The sequence below is a fragment of the Microplitis mediator genome, chromosome 11, assembly GCF_029852145.1.
Source record: "Microplitis mediator isolate UGA2020A chromosome 11, iyMicMedi2.1, whole genome shotgun sequence".
Taxonomy (NCBI): domain Eukaryota; kingdom Metazoa; phylum Arthropoda; class Insecta; order Hymenoptera; family Braconidae; genus Microplitis; species Microplitis mediator.
The window spans coordinates 10020623-10047971 of record NC_079979.1 but is presented as its reverse complement, the minus strand read 5'-3'; the positions used below and the strand labels follow the sequence as shown (position 1 = coordinate 10047971).

Below are 27349 nucleotides of genomic sequence, written 5' to 3'. Positions count from 1 at the left end.
CAAATGGCTGCAAAAAAAAATTGGCTGATGTTTTTCATTCGATCAAAAGTTCCTTTTGTAAAGAATAAAATTCCCTACAGAATGGCATCCAGGCCATTTTTTAATCAGTAATATTTTATGAGTTGTAAAATATTAAGTTGGGATAACAAACAATTTAATTAGAAAATTTTTATTTACGCGAGCGCTAACTGAAAAATAGACATATCGAGCTGAAATTTTTTCAGGATTTTTTTTTTTTTTAGTGAGACAACCTAATTTTCGTATGGGACCGAAAAAAAAATGTCGATTTCATTTGGCACAGTCTAATATATATATATATATATATATATATATATATATATATATATATATATATATATATATATATATATATATATATATATATATTGAGACAAATTGCTTTTTGTCTTCGCGATTTTTACCAGCAGCCACCAGAATTCGCTGGTTGAACCCTGGCTTAGGCTGGCCTCTAACAAATTCTATTTTATACTGGACAGAGCAGTGGGCTGGGGTTCTTGCAAAGCAAAAACCCGCACTTATTCAAACTCGGCAACGTATGAGAAAACTTATCAACTTACCTCACGGCTTATAAAATTATAGAATATTCTTATTGATGGTCAAATTACTATTTGTAACTTAATTAATATTTATTTTATCAGACTATTTATTAATCTTACCAGTAAAATAGGAAATAAGTAGGATGAACAGTGATAGATGGAATAAAAGGAATTAATCAGAATACTTTGCAAGTTTATTGCCAATTATAATAATCAAAATTACTTACAAGAAAATGCAAGCGCTGGATATAATGTAGACAGATTCGTGGCACAGTATAAATTTTATATCGCGAGTATATCGCCGGTAACGTACAGTAATATTTATTTGAACTAACTTTGTTTATAATAATCAGTAAACTTGGACAGTAATGTATATCGCAAGAGAATTGCGAGTAATACAACTATAACGCAAGTTAGTTTCCCGATTTACAAAGTAGTTATCCGTATTAACAAGGTCGCAAATAAATTGCTCGTATATGACAGTAAAACTAAATTATACGTCTTATCACTAATTGATCCAGGATCGAAGTGAAGTTCAATCACCGTAGGGTCTTAGGGCTGAGTTTTTGGGCTCGCTCCCCACTTCCCCTCACGGTCATGCGTTGAGGTGATAACTAGTCATGTGACCATGGCACTATGACTAGCTTTAGGTGGTTTCAGACGGCAACGAGACGGGGAAAAATGGGAACCGCAAGGCTGAGGGAGAAGATGACAATTCACATTGTCTCAATATATATATATATATATATATATATATATATATATATATATATATATATATATATATATATATATATATGGATATAATAATAATTGAATATATTGTTTATTCTAAATTACGATCATAGCCAAATGCGTTATTGCTAGGTAATTAAATGAGTCAGTTAGTTTATGAAGAATTTTACTGCTTGAATCTTTTTTTATATTTAAAGGAAATTATTATAATTATGTATGTAATGAATAAATGAATATCTAATGATCTTAAAAATACCTAAAAACAAATAAATAAATTTTCGTTTTTTAAAAATGTGTATGTCATAATGTAAGTCATAAATTTGAGATATTAATATAATAATTGGCTTAATTCTTTATACAAAACATGTTTTTCAAAATAATCCGATAACTATACATATAATCACTTGAATATTGATTTATTTTAATTAAACAGACTGGAATCATACTTTATATCCGTAAAATCATAAAATAACAAAAAAATTGTTTTAACTTTAACTAAGTAATCAATTAAAAAAAATAAAAACCGTCACAAAACGTCTATATAGTTGTAATTGACGGTCACAATTGTGACCGGCGTTGTGACCGTCATTTGCACAACAGACTTATCAAAAAAAATTTTGTAATGCTAGTGACCGTCATAAGACGGTATCTTTGACGGTCACGTCACATAAATTGAAAATACCGGTAATTGCCCATCTCTAGCCACGCTTAAAACTACATTTTCTCTAGACGGTCGTGGCACATTTTCGCCGAGACGCAAACCTCACATTTACCATTCCGCACGCTGTTCACATGTCACGTTTTTCGTTCCTCCACTTCTAGAAACGTCTCGTTCTCTTTTACCCGCCGATTTATCATTCTCTGTTCCTCTGTTTCTACAAATGTCTCGTTTTCCGTTCTTCCATTTCTACAAATCTTACTTTAACCAAACGTTCGGTTTATCAAAGGGAATTTTATTCAGAGATTGCGTTAATCAGAACGGATCAGAACGTTAATCAGAACGGAAGTAGATCATATAAATGTATCAGTTCAACATTAGTAGGTTCGTCCAGTAGCTATCGGTCGGACCCAGCAATTAGAAGAACGGCAGTTCACGCCCGGAGCCCAGCATAATTTTCACCGCGTTTTTTTCACATCATTTACCTCCTTTAGATAGTTCAAACGTTAATAATCATAAATTCTACGAGGTTAATAATAATAAAATTTTTTTTTATTAAATTTATTCGTTTCCTCGAGGCTAGGGTAAGGTCTGGCAAAAAATTCAGGGCCAGGACTAGCAACCAAGCATGGGCCAGATCTAGTAACCAGGTCTGGCCCAATTTTATTATTCCAGAGTCCTACCAAAGCTGGGCCATGGCTGGCTTACAAGCTTGGGCCAAGGTTTTACATACTTAGGCCAAGCCTGGGCCCGTCGTACTATCCGCTCTGGGATTTTACAACTCTGACTTGTAAATTACACAACCCATTGTAATTTTGCCAAAAATTTTTATTTTTCTTACACGTCTTCCAATTTTACCGAGCTGTTGACTAGTTTCCAATTAAAAGTTTTAAAAACTTACAAATACTGTTTGTAATTTGATTTACTACAATTTTTTGTGAAGTTACAAAAAAAAAAAAAATTGTAACTGAAATTACAATAAAGTCATAAAAAGTTCACGAATATTTTCAGTATTTTTACAACTCTGACTTGTAAATTATATAACCCATTGTAATTTCGCCAACAATTTTTATTTTTCTTACTCGTTTTGTAATTTTACCGAACCGTTGATTAGTTTCCAATAAAAAGTTTCTAAAATTGACAAACATTATTTGTAATTTGATTTACTGTATACTTAATACAGTATACTGAATTATAAATAATTTTCAATATAAATTGTTTAATGAAATTACAACACTTGTATTGTAATATTATTAAACTTAATGCATAATTTGTCACGTAGCGATTCAAATGTGAATCGCTGCGCGCGCATTCCCATTTCGCCGTGAATTTAACAACACCTCCGAGCTAATAAAGCGCATTTATTTATTATAAGATAATATTATTTAAGTATTGATATTGTTTTGATTAATTATTTAATTATGATTTATTTACGATTTATGGGAATTATTGTTTATTATGTTTATGTTTTGATAATTATTTTGAATTTTATGTATTTAATCAATATTTTCATTTCAGTCAGTAGCACATGTCCGCGTATATATTGTATAAAAATATCGACCGAAGGGAGAGTAAGTCGATATAGTGGGGATAAAAATCAATGTATCCCTCCCGCCTCGTAGTGCACTGAAATAATTATTATTTTAATGTTTAAAGGGTTAATTATGATTATGTTTATAAATATTGATGAATAATATTATTTAGTTTATTATTATGATATAACTCAGATCGTGTAATAAATCTAAATAATTCATTTTAATTGATAATTTCGGGTCCGAGGTCATTAGAGGGGATAACACGTGAGTGATACCCATCCCTCGGAAAACCGACGCGGAAAAATAATTAGAGAGGGCCGGGCTATTGTAAAGGTAGGACGTGTTGTCCGCGATTTTTAAGTAAAATTGTTCTGGCCCAGTTGCCGTAATAAAAGTAATTGAAAGATTAAAGAAAATCAATTTGGTGATAATTAATTTGTTGTTATATTGAATTGAAAGTATACAGTTTTCATATTGTTTATTGTGAAAAGATTCCAGAAGTAAATTATTATCAACGCCGGTAAGTCATCTGTATTATCATTTGTTGCATCGGCTATCGCTGGACCCTCAGTAGAGTTGATCGCGATAAATAATTTAAGCATAAAAATGGGTGAATTTAAAAAAAAAAATATTCTGACTTGAGATAAAAATATCAAGATAATTATTTATTTGGTGCAAGATAATTTTGATTTTCCGCATTTTTCTGGATTGGAGTTACCTGTTTTTTCTATGTAGTTATAATTTACAAGAACATCAGATTATTGTACAATGTATTTGTAATCAACACTAAAAGTTGGAATTATTTCATAATATGAAAATTAGGGCGTGCCGAAAAACATCATTTTTTAACTTCCCGCTAAAAAAATTGTAAATTTTCGAAAATTCGAGAAGTTATTGTTTTCACCCCAATTTTCGAAAATCGAATTTTTATCAGATGTCAACGTTTTGAGGTCCTAGGAAGCTATTCTGACTATTTTCAGGATGATGGCCGATTATCTGTATGTGTGTGTGTGTGTGTGGGTGTGTGTGCATGTATGGATGTAAACTCTGCATATCTTTTTAATGAATCGACCGATTGAGATGGTTGAGGTGGCAATCGAAAGAGATTTTTGACCGTCAACTTTTTGAAAATATTGTATCGATCGATTAGATAGACTCTTAGATATTGAACAAATTCCATTCAAAATTTTTTTTTTTTAAGTTTTTTTTTAATTTTTCAGAAACGGCTCGATCGATCGATTTCAAAATCTATTCAGCTCTGGAACACAATAACGCGCGTCGATTGCGACCTCAACCACCTCAATCGGTTAATGCGTTCAAGAGATATCGTTGGCGAAAGAAATGGAGAAAAACGGGTTTTTTTATTTATCTTTGAAGTGACTCATCCGATCAATTCCACAATCTAATCAGCTCTGGGACACAATAAAGCGCGTCGATTGCCACCTCAATCATCTCAATCAGTTAATTCGTTCGCGAGATATCGTGGGAGAAAGAAATGCCAAAAAATGGTTTTTTTTAAAACAATGGCATACAAAAGTATTTTCGACCTCGAAGAGCTCGAAAATGTATTCACAATAATGTTTTCGAGTTCAAGGAGCTCTTTGAGCTCGAAAACAGCGGGAAGTTTTTGGGCTGGCCCGCAGGGTCAACCGATAGACCGATTTTTTTTTTGGCACCACCAGAAATTGATGAAATATGTCAAAATACTCTATCAGAAGATCGGCTCTTAAATTCAAGTTTTAGAGGTAGCCCATCGCATTTTTCGATTTCCGATTTAAATAACATAGGAAAAATTTTTTTTACTGTTTAGAATTTTCTCACTCACCCGGGAATTAGTGTATCTGAGAAATCAATGAATACTTCACGGAAAAAAAGGAACTATATAAATTGAGAATGACAAGTCATAGAATATGATAAAGTGATCAGTAAATACCATCATTCTAAATAGTAATTTTTTCATTTATAATTAAAACGTGTATAATGACAGGATAACTATAAAATTTATTGTCTATGTAAGAAAAATTACTATTCGAACTTTAAAAATCGTAACTGATACTTAGAAAATAGGCGACACGTATTATAAAATTTACTATTTGAATGTTAAAATTCCCCATATTGACAACCGGGTTCCGGGTTATAATTTCAAATAGTTATTTTCAAAGTTTATGTTTTTCCATGTTGTGTTGAATATTGAACGCTCTACAAAAAAGGTCTCTTATAATTTTTCGAAAGTTATTCGAGGTCAAAGTTGGATTCATAGTAAATTTTAGTATTATTTGACTTTCCGCGAAACTATCAGACTTCCCGCATGAAAAAAGTGTACAGTTGAAAAGTAGATCTCAAATTATAATTGGATATTTAAAATTATACTGTATAATTAAATGTATAATTCTCAATATATTTTCATGCTACTATTTTTTGCAGTTTTGATATATACTTGATTATACTTTATCAGTATAAGTAAGATTTATAATTTAATATACTCTGAGTTATATAAATTTTGTACAAGCTAAACTATACCCGAATTATATAATAAAAATTATATATAATGAGTATACTCAAATTAAATCAGAATTCTCAGAAGAAAATTCTCAGGAAGACGTAAGTTGTTTTGGAGTAAGAAGAAATCATCTTGAGAAATAAATTTTCTGAAGATAATTATTTTTTCGACCGATATAATTTTTGTTTTCCTAAGCTATACTAAATTGTATACTTTTTTTATACCTCTTTTACATATTTGGGATATACTCGTTGATAGATTCGCAACGTATATTGATTATGATACTTTCTACTTCTATCATAAATATCTTCGATCAACTATAGTTTAGTTTATAAATTTCGAATATATTAAAAAGTATACATTAAGGTGTAGTTTTACATATATGTAATACTATACAATTAATTATATCTTAACTTTATAATAACTAAGTATAACAGGTTATAGCTCATTTATAAGATATTTTGCCGCATTTATAGAAAGTATACTCATGGCTATACTTTGTAGTATACTTTAAAACTATATGTTGCGTATTCGCGTACTCGCGACTACCTTTAAGACGACTGGGTTATTCCCAGCGCCCTCATACTTTAAAATAAAATTGTAAACCCGACGCGGGAAAAACTCGATAATTTAAACAACTACAATAAGATTAGGTTTAAAGTAAAAGGTATATAAAAATTTATGGTCAATGAGAGAAAATAGAAATAGAAAATATTAAAATAGAAATAGAAATATTAAAATAGAAAATACTCTTAGTAAAAGGTATTTGTTTGATAATACATTTTTTTTATGAAAGTTCGAACAATAGAATTAAGTAAAATATTTGTAAATAAGAAATAGAATTGTAAAATTAAAATAAGTATGAAAAGATCCTATAAAAACCCAAAACAGATGGAAACTGTTGGGGCTTTCCCAAGTACTTATAGTCTAGACCGTAATGTAAATCTTATCGTAAAAAAGGCCCAGACTCCGAGATGAGTGTCTAAGGTGTTGGCGTGCAGGTAACTGAAACGTCTGCAAACCAAAATTGTGGCACTCCCAGTGCAGATGCACTAAAGGGACTCAAGGCGAGCCCAACTCAAGTGGAGGAGCCACGTGATTCCCCCACTCGACCAGTCCTCCCACACGGGACACCTTCGCCACTTATCTCAAACGTGGGACACTAAAATTATGTATCAATATTCTCTTCGAGCTTCGAAGACAAGCAGCTTGTAATTTTTCTTCTGTTTAAAATAAATTTGTTATAAGTTTCGAATAGAGACCTCGTGTTTTAGTTTCACAAACCTACTAGTTAAATGAAAGAATCGATTCAATTTCGACAATTTAATTATTATTTAAAATTAAGTTCAAGTCTAACTTTAAATATTATAAAATATTATAATAAAGAATAGTGATTAAAACAACTTAACTCTCAAACTCAACTTGAAATCAATTCAAATTAACTTTCAATTTTGATTTTACGCGCGGTTTTCAATTTAGCGAGTAGAACGCCACCACGTCCTCAAACGGACGAATTTCGAACCTCCGAGATTTTAGACATATTACATATACATTTTTTTCATGCGGGTTATCTTAAAATGTGATAGAGTCTTTTATGTAGATCATTTCCCTTCCTACATTTTATTTTTCACAAAGTAATACAGTTCACTTGAACCAAGAAAATTACTCTTGTTACAAGAAATTTTTTTAACGATTCAGAAAATTAAAATTTTCTTGCACCTAGTAAATAATTATTTTGAATCAAAATTTTTCGGCCTGACTTCCGATTAGGTCACCCCTCAAAAACTCTTCAAAATTTCACAGAACTTTTACTTTTATGTATAAATAAGGTGTTAGAAATTCATTTTCACCGGAGACGCCGTATAAGCCGCCATTTTTTATGTTAAACGTAAACAAACCGCCACGTGTGCACAATTTGATATTTACACTAACGATTGATTGTTTAGTCAATCACAGATATTGTGCAATAATACCGTTAATCTACCAAATAACAATCTTTAACAAACTAAGTTCATTAGACTCCGAACGGTATTAGGTTTCATTCCGGGTGTGATGGTGGAATCGTCAGTGAGGCACCTCTATCACATCCTGCCTCATACCTTGCACTAAAGTTACCATAAAATTATCAATGGGTTAGACCTACACGCCACTGTCCTTCTTACGGTTTTAAATAAAATTAATAATTAAGTAAATTTACTTTTATTGAGATATTGATAGATGATAAATCAACGAATACACGATCGTAACGAGTGTCGTCTATGTGCACGTATCATGACTAAACTTTGTTTAAACGGCTTCGCCGGTGTATTTCATGTATTATCTCGTGTTTTTCGAGTTATGAGGCAGAATTTGTAGCTTTTATAGACCAATCGGTGGGGTGACCTGAACGGAAGTACAACCGAACCGCCCATATCAGGCCATATCAGATAATTTTTTCACGGGTAACCACACCTACACCAAAATCCGTTTTCTCGCATTCACTTACACTAATGAAAAAAATTAAAGGAGCAGAAAAATTTTATAAATTTTTTAGTGATTTTTGGAAGGCTGTAACTTGGTGAAAAATGATCGTATCGAGATTTAAAAAAAAACATTTTACAGCTTGAAATCTCTAGTTTTGGTGCATCATTTTCAAAATTTTTTAAAAGCTCCGGTTATTGCGCAAACATGAGAAATACCGCAAGACAAAAAATTAAAAAATTTTTTTTTTTTTTCCGAAGAGCCCACGGACCGCGAAAAAATTCTTTCAACTAAACAAATGCATAGATCGTTTAGCAAATTTATTCGGCTTCAATTTGGTTTTTTTTTTAACCTCGTAGGACGATTCGTCGCAGAGATATCAGCTTTCAAACAGAAAATGATCCTTTTAGCTTTGATCATCGATATTTCAGGTACCAATGATCGCACAGAAAGTTGAAGGGCGGCGGCGAAAACTTAAATGAATTCCCTATAAGACCCTGTCATCATTTTTTGAAAAAAAATATTTTTTTTATTTTTAACATCCATCAGAAGTAAGTACAAAAAAATGACTTTTTTTGGTTTTTTAGTAAATCAACAGCTACTCTGCAGACATCGATAAAAAAAATAATGTTGCCAGGGACTTTTTTAGCTTAATGTACCCCCAAGACCCCTGTAAATTTTTAAATTGATCTATCCGACCGTTTTTTGGGAATCATCGATCAAAGTTTAGCTAAACAATTAAAGGAGGAAGTTTTGTTCCTTTAATTGTGTAATCATAATCAAAATGAAACAAATTTTTTTTTCGACTGTTCTCAAATTTTTGCGTTGGTAACTTAGCAAATGCAAGGAAATGACAAAAAAAATAAAAAATTTCTAAAATTGTCAAAAAAATCGAAGAAAAAAAAAATTGAAACTTGTTTTTTGTGTTCTAAATTTTTTTTTTGACTTTTTTTGGAAATTTTTTATTTTTTTTGTATTCATGCAAACCTTCTCAATAAAACAATTTATAGATAAATTGAGAAAAATATAGATAGCCCGAACTGGGAATCGATCCCAGACCAATTCGGTATCGCGCCGAGTGCTCTACCAGTTGAGCTATCCGGCACTATGCTATATTCCGTTCAATTTGATCTATAACTTATTGAGCCACACCGTCCATCGTACGGTAATGCACCATTTAAATATAGTGGAAACCTAAACATGCAAACATGCAAATAACCTTCTCAATAAGACAATTTATAGATAAATTGAGAAAAATATATTTTTTATTACTAAAAAATGAACAACTTACCTTTATTTTATCGATTGACACTGAAATAAGTTGATAAAAATAAAATAAATATTGTGACTGAACTGCGGTTACGGCCACACTGGGGTAACTAGTTACCCCAGGCCGATAAAACGAACGCTCACAACGCCACTGTGCATTTCTTTGGCTTTCTATGTAGTGAAGTCACATCTTACACATATCTGTCACCGGCAGATGGCGTTTATTGTATTTATTTGAAAGGTTTAAGACCTCTAATCCCACTTTTTTTAAGCCTGGGGTTACTAATCACCCCGTGTGGCCGTTAAGGGTTAAACTTTCAGTTAATTGCGCATGTATAAAAAAATAGTCTTCTGATCGATTTTAAGAGCTTGACATTAAAATAAAAATAACTAGAAAACAATGCGGAATTCGAAAAAACTTTATTAAAAATAACTTTTAGGGAATAAAATTGTCTACAAAAAAGGTCTGATGATATTTTGTAATAAGTCTGATAGTTTCTCCGGAAAAGTAGAAAATCTCAAAATTTAATATGAATTCGACTTCAACCTCAAATAACTTTTGAACAAATAGATTCCTCAAAAAATGATAAGAATCTTTTTTTGTAGAGCATTTAATTCCCTACACAAATATGCCTGCCAATTATTCCTATGACGCATCGTTAGCTACTTATAAAAATCAGAAGACGTAAAAAAAATTTTTCCCATGCTTTTCTTATGGAAAATAGAAAAGTACGATGAGGAATCTCTTAATGTTGATATTAAGAGCTCTAATTTTTACAGCCGTCTTTTTTTATCTAAATGAAACTTTTGAACCTGTTTGGAAAAAAAAAAAATTTGTTATTTTTTGGATCACCCTAATATATATATATATACATATATATATATATATATATATATATATTCATAATTAAATGTGATTATACCTGGCTAATTGTCAGACCAGTGACCATACACTGTAAAATATTTCGGTGTAAAAATTGGACCTGGAGGACTTTACACGACCGTGTAGTGTAAAATATCGGTGTAAGAATTCTCTCGGTGTAAATTTTCCATCCGTATAATCATAACTCGGTGTCATCTACTTTTTTTACACCGTTCCATGTTACTCGGTGTATTTTTGTTGAATGATTATCTACATTTATTTCAATTATATATATACATATATACATAGGGGAGGGGGGGGGGGAATGGGCCCCCTAAAATTTTGTATACCTTGAAATATTTGGGGGCAAAATGGTCCTCCAAAACTTATTAATATGAAAAGTGTTTGGAGCGTGGGGAGGGGCAAAATGGGACACTGAGGTATAATGGGCTACTGAGGCAAACTGGTCCCCAAAAAATTATTAACATGGAGTGTTCGGGGCGTGGGGAAAGGCAAAATGGGTCACTGAGGCAAAATGGTCCACCAAAAATTTTTAGCATGAAATGTTTAGGGGAGGGGGGTAAAATGGGCAGGAAGACTTTGAAATATATATATCGGGGAAGAGGAGTGGCAAAATGGGCCCCTTAAAAAAAAAAAATTTTCAAATCACCGGGTAAGTCCAAGCGGTGTAGGTGTTAAAATTTTCGGTGTTAAATGAACCCCCAAAGCGGTGTGAAAATAACGCCGCCGCCGGTGTAAGTATTCTTCACCGGTGTTAAATGAAATTATTCGGTGTTAAAATATTTCACTTTGGAAATATGTACACATATGTGTGCGTTTGTGTGAGTGTGTGTGCATGTGTGTGTGCTCGCGTGTTTGAGCTCATGTGTGCATGTGTGAGCTTACGTGTGTGCGTGTGTGTATGTTTGTATGATCGTGTGAGCTCACGTGTGTGCGTGAGTGAGCTCAGCGTGTGAGCTTACGTGTGTGTGCTTGTATGTGCCCGTATGTAAATGCGTGAGCTCATGTGTGTGTGAGTTCATGTGCGTGAGCTCGTGTGTGAGTGTGAGTTCAAATGCGTGAGCTCGCGTGTGTGCGCTCGTATGTAAATGTGTGAGCTCATATTCAAAAGCTCGTCTGTGTGAGCTCATGCGTGTAAACTCGCGTGTGTAAGTTCATGTGTGTGAACTCACGTGTGTGAGGTCATGTGTGTGAGCTCACGTGTGTGAGGTCATGTGTGTGAGCTCACGTCTGTGTGCGTATGCATGTGTAAGCTCACTTGTGTTCGTGTGTGCGCTCGTGAGTTTGTGTGTGTCAAGATATTTTTTGTGTTCTATAAGCTTTCCAAAGCTAATACTCTGAGCGAACGAAGTTTACCCCGCTTTAACACCGATATTTTCAACACCGGTGAATTACTCCTCCTACACCGGTGTAATTTTATTTTAACACCGGGCAGAGTCAAAATGAGGCCATTTTTAACATCGCTCTTTTTACAGTGTATGATCATTCAACAAAAATACACTGAGTAACATGGAACGGTGTAAAAAAAGTAGATTACACCATGTTATGATTACACGGATGAAAAATTTACACCAAGAGAATTCTGTTTGGGGCCCATTTAAATATAGTGGAAACCTAAACATACAAACATGCAAATAACCTTCTTAATAAGACAATTTATAGATAAATTGAGAAAAATATAGATAGCCCGAACTGGGAAACGAACCCAGACCAATTCGGTATCGCGCCGAGTGCTATACCAGTTGAGCTATCTGGCCCTATACTATATTCCGTTAAATTTGATCTATAACAGAGTTTTGTTGGGGGCCCATTTTACCCCCCATTTAGCCCCAGTGACGCATTTTGCCCCTCCCCACGCCCCGAACACTTTTCATGTTAATAATTTTTTGGGGACCAGTTTGCCTCAATGGCCCTTTTTGCCTTAATGTCCCATTTTGCCCATCCCCCCACCCGAACACGTTTCATCTTCAACATTTTGTGGGGCCCATTTTGCCTCAGCGGCCCATTTTACCTCAGTGGCCCTTTTTGCCTCAATGTCCCATTTTGTCCCTCCCCCCACCCAAACGCATTACATTTTCAAAATTATGGGGCCCATTTTGGCTCAGTGGCCTATTTTGCCCCTCCCCCCGCCCAAATACTTTCCATCTTCAAAATTTTAGGAGGCCCATTTCTCCGCCCCCCTTTACCCCTATGTATAGATGTATGTGGGGCATTCCACGCCAAATCGACCACTTTTGACCCCGACCCCTTTCGATTTGGCTGATAATTTTTTTTCCTTTTATACCCTATTAAAATCATTTTTCAGAAAATTTTCAAATTTTTTTACCTAACCCCAAAAAAGTTATGAGTTTTTCAAAAATAAGGCTTTTATTTTATCAAATAGCTATAACTTCTTCAAGAATTGACTAATCGGGACGTTTATTTTTTCAAAATTTTTGTCATTGAATGTACTTTTCAAAAAAAAATACAAAAAAATTTTAAGATGAGAAACTCTATAAAATTTTCGGCTTTTTTGAAAAAAACCGTGATTTTCTTAAAGTTCGCAATTTTTATTTTTTTTTTTTATTCTCTTAAAAAAACATCATTTAATTCTGCAATTTTTCCCGCCAATCCTAGAGTGGGCCGACTATTCCTTCTATTTTTTTTTTATCAATTGAAAAAAAAATTTTTGCCCAATTGGGCTTATTTTGCTAAACATCAGTCTGGAAATTTTTGAGGATTTATAGATGACGTCCGACTTTGAAGAATTGAGACGAAAAAATTCATTGATAGTGGTAATTTTTAAAAAAATTTGGATTTTTTTCAAAAAAGTGGAAAAAAAATTGAAGATACTTATAAACAATTTTATTGTAACTTTTTTTTAAAACTAGACGTGAAAACAAAGAAAATGAAAAAAAAAATTGCCGTTTGGTTTATTTTGGAACAAGTCACAGGCTTTTGAAATAGCGATGGACGTTAGATATTTTTTTCGACAGCCTGTGACATGGTCAAAAATAAACCAAACGGCAATTTTTTTTTTTTTCATCTTCTTTGTTTTTACGTCTAGTTTTAAAAAAAAGTTACAATAAAATTGTTTATAAGTATTTCAATTTTTTTTCCACTTTTTTGAAAAAAATCCAAATTTTTTTAAACATTACCACTATCAATGAATTTTTTCGTCTCAATTCTTCAAAGTCGGACGTCATCTATAAATCCTCAAAAATTTCCAGACTGATGTTTAGCAAAATAAGCCCAATTGGGCAAAAATTTTTTTTTCAATTGATAAAAAAAAATAGTAGGAATAGTCGGCCCACTCTAGGATTGGCGGGAAAAATTGCAGAATTAAATGATGTTTTTTTTAAGAGAATAAAAAAAAAAAATAAAAATTGCGAACTTTAAGAAAATCACGGTTTTTTTCAAAAAAGCCGAAAATTTTATAGAGTTTCTCATCTTAAAATTTTTTTGTATTTTTTTTTGAAAAGTACATTCAATGACAAAAATTTTGAAAAAAATAAACGTCCCGATTAGTCAATTCTTGAAGAAGTTATAGCTATTTGATAAAATAAAAGCCTTATTTTTGAAAAACTCATAACTTTTTTTGGGTTGGGTAAAAAAATTTGAAAATTTTCTGAAAAATGATTTTAATGGGGTATAAAAGGAAAAAAAATTTTCAGCCAAATCGAAAGGGGTCGGGGTCAAAAGTGGTCGATTTGGCGTGGAATGCCCCATATATATAATTGAAATGAATACATATGATCATTTAACAAAAATTCACCGAGTAACATGGAACGGTATAAAAAAAGTAGACTACACCGGGTTATGATTACACGGATGGAAAATTTTCACCGAGAGAATTTTTACACCACACGGCCCTGTAAAGTCCTCCAGGTCTAATTTTTACACCGTCATATTTCACAGTGTATGGTCACTGGTCTGACAATTAGCCAGGTATAATCACATTCAATTACATATATATATTGTGACGTTATTTTTTTGGACGAGGCTTGGATTGAGTTGACGTCACAAGCACCAACTGATTTTGGGGCATAACCGAGCATGGTAACTCAAGATTCAGAATTTAGTTACAGTAAATTACAATTTTTATATAGTTTTTTTTTGGTGATCGAGTTATAGTTTAAGGATAAAATATTGAGTAACGTTTGGCTACAGAAAATTTATATGAGAAATTTATTATGGGATATGGGTTGAGATTAGAGTATGGTAAAAGATAAAGTTTGAGTTTTGGAATTTTCAGTTTTCGGTTTATTGAGTGTGTGGAAAAGTCGGAGCAACCGTGGAATGGGGCTCAAGTAATTGCCACCCGGTTGTATCTGATGTCAGGATGCTTGCCTGACCCTATGAGACTTCCATGTGGAGTGCAGAGGTCTAGCTGAAATGCTAGCGCTCCAAAATAAGGACTATGGTCTAGGTGTAAGAGATCAGTTATTGTTATTATGATTGGCAGGACTCAGCGATGGTATAGTGACCACTATCGCTGTAGAAGCCGCTATTTCTGGTCATTTTTGGAGTTTTGGGTTTTGTTGGTAGGCCTCAGTGGACAGCTTTGACCAGTGTGCTGCTGAGGGTAACCATTGGTCACTTAGATTTAAGAATTTAGTCTGCGATCTCACCGAAGCCAAGTCCAGGAGAGCGCACACATTGGGATATCCATACTTAATATCGAGTTGAAGTTATGGAGTAAAGTATAGAGAGCCGGTATAGATGGCGATGATGTTTTTAGTTTGGGCAGTACAGTAAGAGATTCGACTCTGGTCGCTCGAAGCGAGCAGACGTGTTCAGGAGTGATGCTTCAGAAGGCTACAGGTTGGAGTTATCGTTACAGAAGTATTGCTTTAAACAGTGTGAGACGTTACTTGATATTTTATTCATCAGTAATCAGGTATGAGATAATTATTATAAATAATTAATCGAGTTTGAGTTAGAATCTTGAGGTATTATGCTACGGTTTTAGTTAAAGAAAAGATGTAAGGTCCGTGAAAATTATGAGAAAGTAGTTACAGTTTAGAGTCATGTTCGCGATCTATTGTTAATATTATTTTTATAAAATAATTATAGAGAATATGTTAGTCAGTAAGGTAATTATTGCCTAATTAACGTCAAAATGAGATCCAGGTACGTTAGTCGTACGATTTTGCTAAAGGAAATATCTAGAGTAATGAATTTGGATTATGGTTCCCGTTCACCGAATACTATTTGAGTTTCGGCTGGCTCCAGTTATTTAATTTATTTTAATTAATTATTTTTAATTAATTTAGTTATAAGGTTTTGACGCACATCATTTAGATGCCAAGTTGCCGTCCGGATTTACCGGATCGTTGTATTTTTCGGATTCAGTATTTTGTTATAGAGAGTAAGATTATTTGTATTATGTTCTAGTATTTGATTTATTGTTAAATAAAAATTGCAAATCCGCTAATAATTTACACGAGTTTGGGATGATTTAACCCGGACCACTCCCTCTCTCCATAAACCTACACACTGAGCGACACCACGGCATACCGTAACTCTGTTTTTAGTGCTCCAGTCTCTGTCTTGTTTTGCTATTAAGTTTTGAACATTTTAGTTTTAGTTTTGAATTTTATTTTATGCGTGGTTTTGGTGATAATTCCACAGATCAAAAATTATCCACCTTATTTATGCGTGGTTTATGAAATAATTCCACAGATCAAAAATTATTAAAATTTTCGTAATTTACTGGTTTGGTGATTCCAGTGATAAAAATTACCTGGCGCCCTATTAGCATTGAGACCGAAGGCTAAGGACAGAGAACGAAGTTGTAGCGCAGAGATTAGCGTATAATTTTTGCGTTATAATATATATATATATATATACCTTTTTTTTTATTTAATACTTTGAATCAAAAAAATTTTTATTTATACCCTGGCGGTTTTGAATCACCCTGGAAACACGGCGGAATCACGGTGGTTACACGGTGTATACACAGTGATAAAATGGCACAAACCCACCGTGTTTCAACTCCCAGGGTGTTTCCAGGCTGTTTCCAGGGTGATTCAAAACCGCCTAATAAACTTAAATAAAGTAATGATACATAGAACTCTATTATTGATATGATTGAAAGGAATAAATTTATTAAATTTAATTTTTCCCGCTACTATATTCAAGCACCTTCGCGTGCACCCAAAAAATTATACAGACCTGATGTTTACATCTGTCAAAATAAAAAGTTACTAAATGGCGAATATTGTTTTGAAATTTATTAAAGAAACTACGCTCAACTAGGTATTTATAATGACTGTAAGTAATTTTTTTAATTTTCTACGAGTTTATAAAATTGCTTGTACGAAGCCCTTTTTTCAAAAAATATTATAATTTTTTTTTTATTACTTATAGAAAATAAATGTGACATTGACAGGTCAAGGTCAATGAAAATATGATTTTTCATTCTCGGGTTTTAGATTTTTGTAGCATTAGCTAATGATTTTAAAAAAATATGCAAATTTTTTCATGCATTAAAAAATTAACATATATTGCATTTTATTACTTTAAATAATTTTAATTTGATTTTAAAGTTTTGCAGCTCTAGTACTTTTTTGGAAAAAAGTGGGGGCACCCTCGAAGAATGGCCTTAATAAATGTTGATAATATCGATTTTTATGCTAAGTAATACTTTTAAAGTGTTGAAGAGTAAATCGATTAAAAATTTTAAAGTAACACGAAGAATTGTGTTGATTTGACACAAAATAATCAACACACAAATTTTAATACGGACCGTTTTTAACACAGATACACAATCGTTTTTACTGTGTAATCTGTTAAATTTTTTAAAAAATTATTTCAATAAATTTTTTACATTTTAGACTTTTCTATTTCAAGACAAACATTTATATTTTGAAACTATTAACAAACTAAAAATATATGTTCTTGCATTAAGCAAATTTTCTTAATAAAAGTATTTTTTTCTCAGTGTGGGGACATGCACTCACAAACTTTGAACTTCCATAAAATAACAAAACCGTTTGTTATCTGTTTATTACGATGATGTGGCTTATATACTCGAGTTTTCGACGCTTGAGACGATGAATTCATTGTAAGGCATATTGCATTCGATAGCGAAATCTTATACAAATGACTCATTGGCAAGTAATATAAAGTTTTTGTTTCGTATTTATTAGTATAGAATTTGATTTTAAGTTGAATACTACGAACTGATTGACTTGGGTTTTGGAATTTCGGCATATAGCCAGTAACCACTCTTATCATGACTACAATCAACAAGCTGGCTAGGCAATCTAATCCTAATTTATTTGATGATCTGGCATCTACTCAACATATTGATTCTAACATTGTGGTTTACCAGAATATAATGAAATATCGTATTTCGACGATTAATACTCGCCGAGCGCATTTGAAAAAATTACAAATGCTAAATATCGATATTCATGATTTGAATAACGAAAATATTATCGAGACATTGAAAAAGCTACAGGAAGCATCAAATAAAAATGGCAAAAAATTAACGGTGAGTTACATCAATATCATATACTCAACGATACGTAAATTAAACCCTTTCTTAACTGTATCAGCTTCTAAATTTGGATTTCCCCGACACAATCGTACTACTTTGAACGAGTTGGCTGACAATATTGATATAGTTGGCTTAAAAAAGTTATTCGGAATAATCTTTCAATACACTTATAATTTTAAATCAATCAACTTCTATAAAATAACATCACGTGCTACCGTTGATACTGCAATTACGATAATGTTAGTTGTAATAACAAATTTACGTTTTGAACAGTTATCAAATTTGCGCGTACATGATTTAAAAAGGATTGCTGCCAGTAAACCAACTTCTATACAGATTAACTCGCGGATTACGACAGTAAAAGTTATAAAAACTGCTGAACTATTTGATACACTGTACACGTGTATCATCAATATGATTCTGAGTCGTGAAGAATTCGTAAATCGACAATTAAATAATATTTATACAGTTGATCATAGCAAAAATAATAACAATCGATGCCAGCAAATATTAATTAATAAAACGAATACAGATGATATGCTCATAATATCCTGCAAAAAAGATTCGATTAATAAAACAATTCATGAGTTGTTTGTAAAAATCCACGAAAGAAAACCTACGATCTCTTTAGGTATTACATTAATAAAAAAAATAAAAAATTATTTAATCGACACAATAGAGTTACAACTTCGTAGTTAGTTGGAGATGATCATCTTATCGGAGAATAAAACTTTATTTTGGTAAATTTGAAATTGATGAAAATCAATAGTATCCAGAAAATGATATCAAAATTCGTAGAAGCTAAAACATCAAAGACTCAAAAAATTTTTAGCTAAATAATAAACCAAATATTCAAATTAATACGGATTTTTTTTGCCGCAAATTGTAAATTGCAAAAGAATTTTGACCCTTATATTCGAGATAATTCAAATCTTTTCATGTCCCTTGCGGGATTGCGATAACGTCATTTCTACGGTGTTTTGCAGTATTTATTAAGCATAAGTATTTTTACGGTATAACTACGGTATATCTACGGTAGAAATACAGTGTGTTTGTGTACCTTGATTGAAGAAACGAATTTGATAGTATTAAAAAGGATTAAAATGTTAATACTTTCATATTCTGTTGAATACTGTAAATCCTGTTTCAAAATCCACGATTTATCATATGAACGCGTATGAAAAAGTCATATATGATAAAAATATATGTAAAAATATCCCTTATAAATGCTTCTGATGCAGTATTTATTTGCTTCACAGCATTGTTTGTAATATTTAAGCAAAAAAAAAAATTGTTCTCAATAAAAAAATGAAAAAAAAATAAAATTTTTTAGCTCGATAAATTTATTTGCTTAATTAAAAAAATTAATTTCTTGGCTGAAAAATTTTTTTTTGTTTGCGACAAAAAAACACATTTCTTGGCCAAGAAAGTTTGTTCTTGGTTTAAAACATTATTTTTCATGGTTCAAAAACTTTTTCGTTTCAGCGCAAGACATTTTTTCTTGACTTAAAAACGTAACAATTTTCAGCCAAAAAAAAAATTTGTTGAATTGGAAAAAAAATCTTCTCGAACCAAAAAAAAAATTTTTGGGACCAAGAAAGTTTTTTCTTGGTTTAAAGAATTTATGTGTCAGACTAAGAAAGTTTGTCTTCCGCGAAGGAAATAATTTCTTGATCCAAATAATTTTTTTACTTCAATAAAGTAAAAAATTTCGCTTGGTTCAAGAAAAAAATTTCGAAGACATTTTATTTCTTGGTTCAAGATATGCTTTTTTTCTGTGTATAGAAAAAGTTTTCTGCTGCCGTTAAAGAAAAATATTTTTATTTTTTGCGGCCAAAATGGGATACCCCTTAAAAAAGGTGAAAAAAATTATTTGATTCTAACGTCGGGATTTCCCACTCAGGCCCCACACAGAGCCCAAGGGAGAAAAATGACGATATTTTTTTTAATTCTACGTTGGGATATCCCACTTAGGCCCCACACAGAATCCCATTGGGAAAAATAACAATGTTTTTTTAAATTTTACGTTGGGATTTCCCACTTGGTTCCCCCCCAGAACCCAATAGGGAAAAATGACGATATTTTTTTAAATTTTACGTTGGGATATCCCACTTAGGCCCCACACAGAAACCAATAGGGCAAATTACATTAATTTTTTCTATTTCCACGCCGGGATTTTCCATTCAGGCCCCACACAGAGCCCAATGGAGAAAAATGACAATATTTTTTTTAATTCTACGTTGGGATATCCCACTTAGGCCCCACACAAAATCTAATTGAGAAAAATAACAATGATTTTTAAAATTTTACGTTGGGATTTCCCACTTGGGTCCCACACAGAACCCAATAGGAAAAAATTACAATAGGTTTTTATTTTCACGTTGGGTTTTCCCACTTAGGTCTCGCTCAGGCCCCAATTGGGAAATATTGACCATAAATTATTTTATTTTTGTTTGGGATTTCCCGAATGGGTTCTGATTGGGCCCTCATGGGGATTTCCCTCTTCCCTGGTTAAAAAAGTGAATTAAGAAGGATTAAAAAAGCAGACATATTTAATACTACTTAATACTCTTTAATACTCTTCATTCTCCGGAGAATTCAGATCGAACATAAAATGAATCCTTTTTAATTCTCCTTCATCTAGCAAAAAAATTATTATCGTGTTAGGATTAAAAAGAACAAAAAAGGATTCAATATTTTTAATCCTAACTTATCCTTTTTAATTCTAAAATAATATTCAATTTCTGTTCCCGTGGAGGATTCAAGAGAATAAAAGAGGATTGGAATAAGTTTAGATCTAACTAATTCTTTTTAATTTGAAAGTAAGATTTAATTTCGGTTTCCGTGGAGGATTCAAGAGAATAAAAGAGGATTCAAAAAAGTTTAATTCTAACTAATTCTTTTTAATTTACGATATTATTAAATTTCTGTTCTTACGGAGGATTCAATAGGATAAAAGAGGATTGGAAAAAGTTTAATTCGAACTGATTCTTTTTAATTTTAAAATAATATTCAATTCCTGTTCCCGTGGAGGATTCAACAGAATAAAAGACGATTCAAAAATGTTTAATTCTAACCAATTCTTCTTAATTCTAAAATAATATCCAATTCCTGTTCTCGCGGAGGATTCAGAAGAATAAAAGAGGATTCAGAAAAATTTAATTCTAACTTATTCTTTTTAATTCTAAAACAATACTCAATTTCTGTTATCCTACGTGTCTCGCACTTCGAGATTACGTAGGTAGTCCCACTACTTTCATGTTACTTACCACACATTTAGAGCTTTTTTTTTTTTTTTATATCACCTGATCTAACTATCGCAACGCTGTTCCGTTGTTATTTCCTCATTCATTTCTTTTGTGTCAAACAAACCACACGTTTGAGCATAATTGTGTAATTTTACTTAATTTATTGAGTTTATTTTAATTTTGGGTTATTATGGGGCATAAGAAACGTTCGAGGAGTCGTGAAAGATCTAGTGAAGAAAGATATTCGAAAAGATTGAAGAAGGTCGAAGAAAGAGTGGATGATATCTTTGCGAGTATTTCATCGCTTCGAGATTTATTTTTATTAAAGGGAACAAATGAAGAGTTTATAGATCCTATCCAAAGTCCTGGAGGTAATTTTTATTTTGTCAATATTGATTAAGTCCGGGAGGCTTTAATCATTAATTAAGCACGAGATGCATAATTATATGACAAGCCCGAGAGGCATAAATTAAATAATTATTTTTTTCTTTCTCTCTCTTTCTAAGTTTTTTGTCTATGTGACAGTCATTCAAATTTTATTGTTTTACCCGAGAGGTATAAAAAATTTTTTGTGCAAAATATTTTGATTTTACCTGAAAGTTTTAATATAAACATGAGATAAAGTATTATAAAAAAAAAAAAAAAAAAATTCAGTATCACTGAGTTTTTTAAGGCTAAGACCATGTATTTATTTGTAATTCCATAGATGATTCTGGACTTGTTCCTCCGGGTGATCCAGATGCGGAGGTTGCAGACTCATCTGAGGAGATAGACTCTGGTAGAGTGGATAATGATTCTTCTAATAATACTGATTCAACATCTCAGGAAAATCCTTCGAAGAAAGAATCGGAGAAAAATACGGGTTCCTGTTATTGAACTTGATCCACCTCCAAATATTACTGCTAATTCTGCTCCTACAGCCAAAACTACGGAACCTACAGCCAAAACTACGGATTCTACTCAGGTAGAAGTTAAGGAGAAGAGTTCTGAGGATATTCCGTGGGCCCTCGATGATACTGTTCTTGAGATTATGGGTGCTGAGCCGGCTGCTGATGAACCTCAGTTAGTTTTACAATCGAGTGTAACAAACCGTTGGAAAAAATATATTACAGACGGTCTTAAAAAGGAGGATAAAGAATTGTTGTTAAAAAAGTACCCGAGAACTGGGAAGTTTTCACTAGAGCCTCCTATTCTCAACGACAAAGTATCGGGAAGTCTGAAGGAGTCCGCGGTAAAGAGAGATACCTATTTTTGCTGGACGCAGAAGCTTGCGGGTTCGGCATTGTCAGCTCTTTCTCCAGTCATTGAGTCTCTTGCGACGTCTAAGGCTCCTGAAGATGTAAAAAGATTGGATCATGTCTGGGCTGCATCTAAAATGCTCATTGAAATACATCGTTCGCAGACTGTTGCGCGTAAGGCTTGTATTCTTCCTAATCTTTCAAAGCAGTGGGCCTCAACTCTAGAAAAGCGCATTACTGATAACTATCTTTGTGGAGATAAGTTGGCTGATAAAGTCAAGGAAGTTAAGGCAATGGGAAAAGTAGGCGAAGAAATGAAATCTTCTCTACCCAAGAAAAATTTTTCGGCACTGTCGTCTTTAAACTTCCGGAGCTCGTCGAGTCAACAGAAGGCGGTTACTCAGACGAGCTACAAAAATCATCTTTCAAAGAAACCGCCAACTTTCAAGAACCAACCAAAACAACCAGCTTACCCGAAGTCGAGTCAATATCGCCAGATTCGTCATCGGAATCAAACACGTTAAATTCCAAAGATGAAGTAAGTAAATTTGCCGGTCGTTTAAGCCAATTTTGGAAGGTCTGGAAGACAATTACGAACGACAAGTTTGTTATTCAATGCGTTAGGGGGTATAAAATACCTTTTATTTCTACTCCATCTCAGGATTCTCCACCACCAGCTAGATCCTGGTCGGAGCAGGAATCTCTGTATATTAAAATGGAAATTGATAGACTTCTGGAAATTGGGGCGATTATTCGAGAAGAGCCTATTGAGGATCAATTTTTATCTCCTTTCTTTCTGGTTCCCAAATCAGATGGTAAACAGAGATTTATTTTAAATTTGAAAGGATTGAATCTTTTAATTCAAACTGAGCATTTTAAGCTCGAGGATTTGAGGTCTGCGTGTAACCTTTTGGAGCTGGACTGGTTCATGGGTACGATTGATCTCAAAGATGCATATTTTTTAGTTCCTGTATGGCAGAGCCATAGAAAATTCTTAAGGTTTATTTTTAAGGAACAGATTTTTGAATTTGTTTGTTTGCCTTTTGGTTTGAGTTCAAGTTCGCATGTTTTCACTAAACTTATGAAACCAGTGATTAGTTTTCTTCGTTTAAGAGGTTTTTATTCAGTTTTATATCTTGATGATTTTCTTTGTCTCGGAAGTACCTTTGAAGAATGCGCTGAGAATCTCAGAGTGACCATTGATCTTCTAGAGCGTCTGGGCTTTATTGTTAACAGGAAAAAATCAATGTTAACACCTGATTGGCGGTGCAGATATTTAGGTTTTATTTTGGATTCCCATTCAATGATGGTGGAGCTGCCAGAGGATAAAAGGAAAGCTTTGTTAGATCAAATTAATATTTTTCAGCATAAAAAAGAGGTTAAAATTCGTGATTTTGCAAAATTATTGGGGTCTTTAGTGGCCTGTTGCCAAGCAGTGGAATATAGTTTATTGCACTGTCGATTATTTGAGCGAGCAAAAATAACAGCTTTAAATAACAGTGGCGGATATTTTGATGCAGTTATGAAGTTACCTGGCATGATCCAAGAAGATTGGATTTGGTGGAAAAAAGCTTTGTTAAATCCTTGTAGAAAAATTAGAAAAAATATTTATGATCGAATAATTTTTTCGGATGCTTCCTTATCAGGTTGGGGTGCCTTTTGTGATAAGAAAGGAGCACATGGTTTGTGGAATCAGGAAGAAAGAGCTCTACATATTAACCATTTGGAATTAAAGGCAGCTTTATTAGCTTTAAAGTGTTTTGCGTCAGATTTGCGTGATTTGGAGATTTTACTAAGAGTTGACAATACCACTACTATGGCTTATATTAATCGTATGGGCGGTGTTAGATACGCTGGCTTACATAAACTGGCTCAAGAATTTTGGAATTGGTGTGAAGAACGTCGACTATGGGTACACGCATCCTATATCCCTTCGGAGGATAATATTGAAGCAGATCGGTGTTCTAGGATTGATAATTTTGATACGGAGTGGGAGCTTGCGAATTATGCGTTTGACATGGTAGTAAGGAATTTTGGGAATTTAGAAATTGATTTATTTGCATCTAGAATTAATTCGAAATATCCTGTCTATTGTTCCTGGAAAAGAGATCCTAATGCGTGGGCTTTTGATGCTTTTACTATTTCTTGGAGTAAATGGTTCTTTTATGCCTTTCCTCCTTTTTCAATGGTGGCAAAGGTTATCAGAAAAATTAAAAAAGATAAAGCTAAGGGTGTTTTGATATTACCTTATTGGCCAACGCAGAATTGGTTTCCAGCCTTTCAAAGATTGGCGGATAGTGATTGGGTTTGGCTAGAAGCAAGTACTAATTTGCTTGTGTCTCCTTGTAGATCGCGTCAACATCCTCTAGCATCAAAGCTTACCCTGGTTGCCGCCAGGCTATCAGCGAAGCGCTCATAAATAGAGGGACACCGAAAGAAGCAGTTGACATCATGATAGCTTCATTGGAGGAATCTACTATCAAACAATACAATGGGACGTTGAAATTATGGTGGCATTGGAATATTCATATGATAAGAACCCTTTGATAGTTTCATCTGAGAAAACGCTAAAATTTCTGACCGAGAGATTTGACAACGGTATCGGTCATAGCTCTCTCAATTCTGCCAGAGCAGCATTATCGCTGATTTATAACGAAAATATTGGCGGTAATCAATTAATTAGCAGATTTATTAAGGGTTCATCAAAAATAAGGCCAAGTTTACCGAAATATGACGAGACCTGGGATGTTGATCCGGTTCTTGATAATTTGTCGTCGTGGTTTCCGTTGGATTCTTTATCTTTAAAAAAGCTAACTGAAAAATTAATCGTACTTTTGGCTTTGGGAACTGCCCACCGGGCACAAACTCTATCTTTAATTAAGGTTTCAAACATTAATACGTTGGAAACTCGAATAGAAATTCGTATATCGGACAGGATAAAAACATCAAAGAAGGGAAAAGTTCAACCGGTACTTAAAATCCTCTTTTTTCGTGAAAAGCCGGAATTATGTATTGCTAACACTTTGAATAGATACTTAGAAGTTACTAAGGATAAGAGAAATGGTAATGATTCCTTATTTATTTCATACCAAAGTCCTTTTAAAGAAGTCAAGAGTGAGACAATTAGTCGATGGATCCGGTCAGCCTTGGTGGATTTGGAAGTAGATAAAAAATTTACGGCTCATTCAACCCGGCATGCATCTACTTCAAAAGCTTTTGAGAAAGGTGTATCAATTGAAGAAATCAAGAAGGTTGCGGGATGGTCAGAGCACTCTCAAACTTTTGCAAAATTTTATCAACAGCCAATTAAATTAAGAATTGAAAGTTTCGCATCAACAGTTTTAAATGCGTCTTGATCTGTTGCATAATTTCTTCATTCTTTGTTTTTTAAGTGTTTGAAGCTAATATTTTGAATTTTAAAATTTCTTCTTTCATTGAGTTATAATTAGATTTTCCATAATTTATTATTATTAATAAATGATGTTGCATTTATTTAAAATTTTTTAATTTCAAGATACGGCGTGAGCTCTGAACAGCTACCTACGTAATCTCGAAGTGCGAGACACGTAGGATCATTGAAAAATCAAACGAGCCGGCCGAAGGCCGGCGAAGTTCGATAACAATTATTCTAGTGTTTCGCACGAGAGATTCCCTCCCTATAAAATAAATTTTATCCCTAACCCAAAGGATAAAATTAAAAATTGCTGTGAACGAATAAGGTAATAACAACGGAACAGCGTCCCGATAGTCGGATCAGGTGATATAAAAAAAAAAAGCTCAAAATGTGTGGTAAGTAACATGAAAGGAGTGGGACTACCTACGTAATCTCTCGTGCGAGACACTAGAATAATTGTAATCGAACTTCGCCGGCCTTCGGCCGGCTCGTTTGATTTTTCAATTCTCGCGGAGGATTCAGGGGAATAAAAAAGAATTGGAAAAAGTTTAATTCTAACCAATTCTTTTTAATTATAAAATAATATTAAATTTCGGTTCTCTTGGAGGATTCAAGAGAATAATAGAGGATTCGAAAATGTTTAATTCTAACTAATTCTTCTTAATTCTAAAATAATATTCAATTTCTGTTCTCGTGGAGGATTCAGGAAAATAAAAGAGGTTTCGGAAAAATTTCATTCTAACTTATTCTTTTTAATTCTTAAACAATACTCAATTTCTGTTCTCGCGGAGGATTTAATAGGATAAAAGAGAATTGGAAAAAGTTTAATTCTAACTAATTCTTTTAAATTCTAAAATGAAATTCAATTTCTGTTCTCGCGGAGGATTCAGGAGAATAAAAGAAGATTCGGATAAATTTAATTCAAACCAATTCTTTTCAATTCTAAAACAATACTCAATTTTTGTTCTCGCGGAGGATTCAATAGGATAAAAGAGGATTCGAAAAAGTTGAATTCCAACTAATTCTTTTTAATTCTAATATAATACTCAATTTTTTTTCTCGCGGAGGATTTGATAGGATAAAAGAGAATTGGAAAAAGTTTAATTCTTACTAATTCTTTTAAATTCTAAAATAACATCCAATTCCTGTTCTCGCAGAGGATCCAGGAGTATAAAATAGGATTGGAAAAAGTTTAATTCTCACCACTTCTTCTTAATTCTAAAGAATATTCAATTTCTGTTCTCGCGGAGGATTCAGGAGAATAAAAGAGGATTCGGAAAAATTTAATTCTAACCAATTCTAAAACTATACTCAATTTCTGTTCTCGCGAAGGATTCAATAGGATAAAAGTGGATTAGAAAAAGTTTGATTCTAACTAATTCTTTT

General features: G+C 32.9%; 2 protein-coding genes across 2 annotated transcripts; both read left to right on the top strand.

Moving 5' to 3' along the window:
• Positions 1-17742: 17742 nt before the first annotated feature.
• Positions 17743-19227, top strand: LOC130677229 (uncharacterized). Its single transcript, XM_057483908.1, has one exon. It carries the CDS (start codon positions 17817-17819, stop codon positions 18780-18782), a length of 966 nt encoding a protein of 321 aa, XP_057339891.1. The 5' UTR covers positions 17743-17816; the 3' UTR covers positions 18783-19227.
• Positions 19228-23284: 4057 nt separating this feature from the next.
• On the top strand, positions 23285-24988 carry LOC130676967 (uncharacterized). Its single transcript, XM_057483479.1, has one exon. It carries the CDS (start codon positions 23285-23287, stop codon positions 24986-24988), a length of 1704 nt encoding a protein of 567 aa, XP_057339462.1.
• Positions 24989-27349: the final 2361 nt, after the last annotated feature.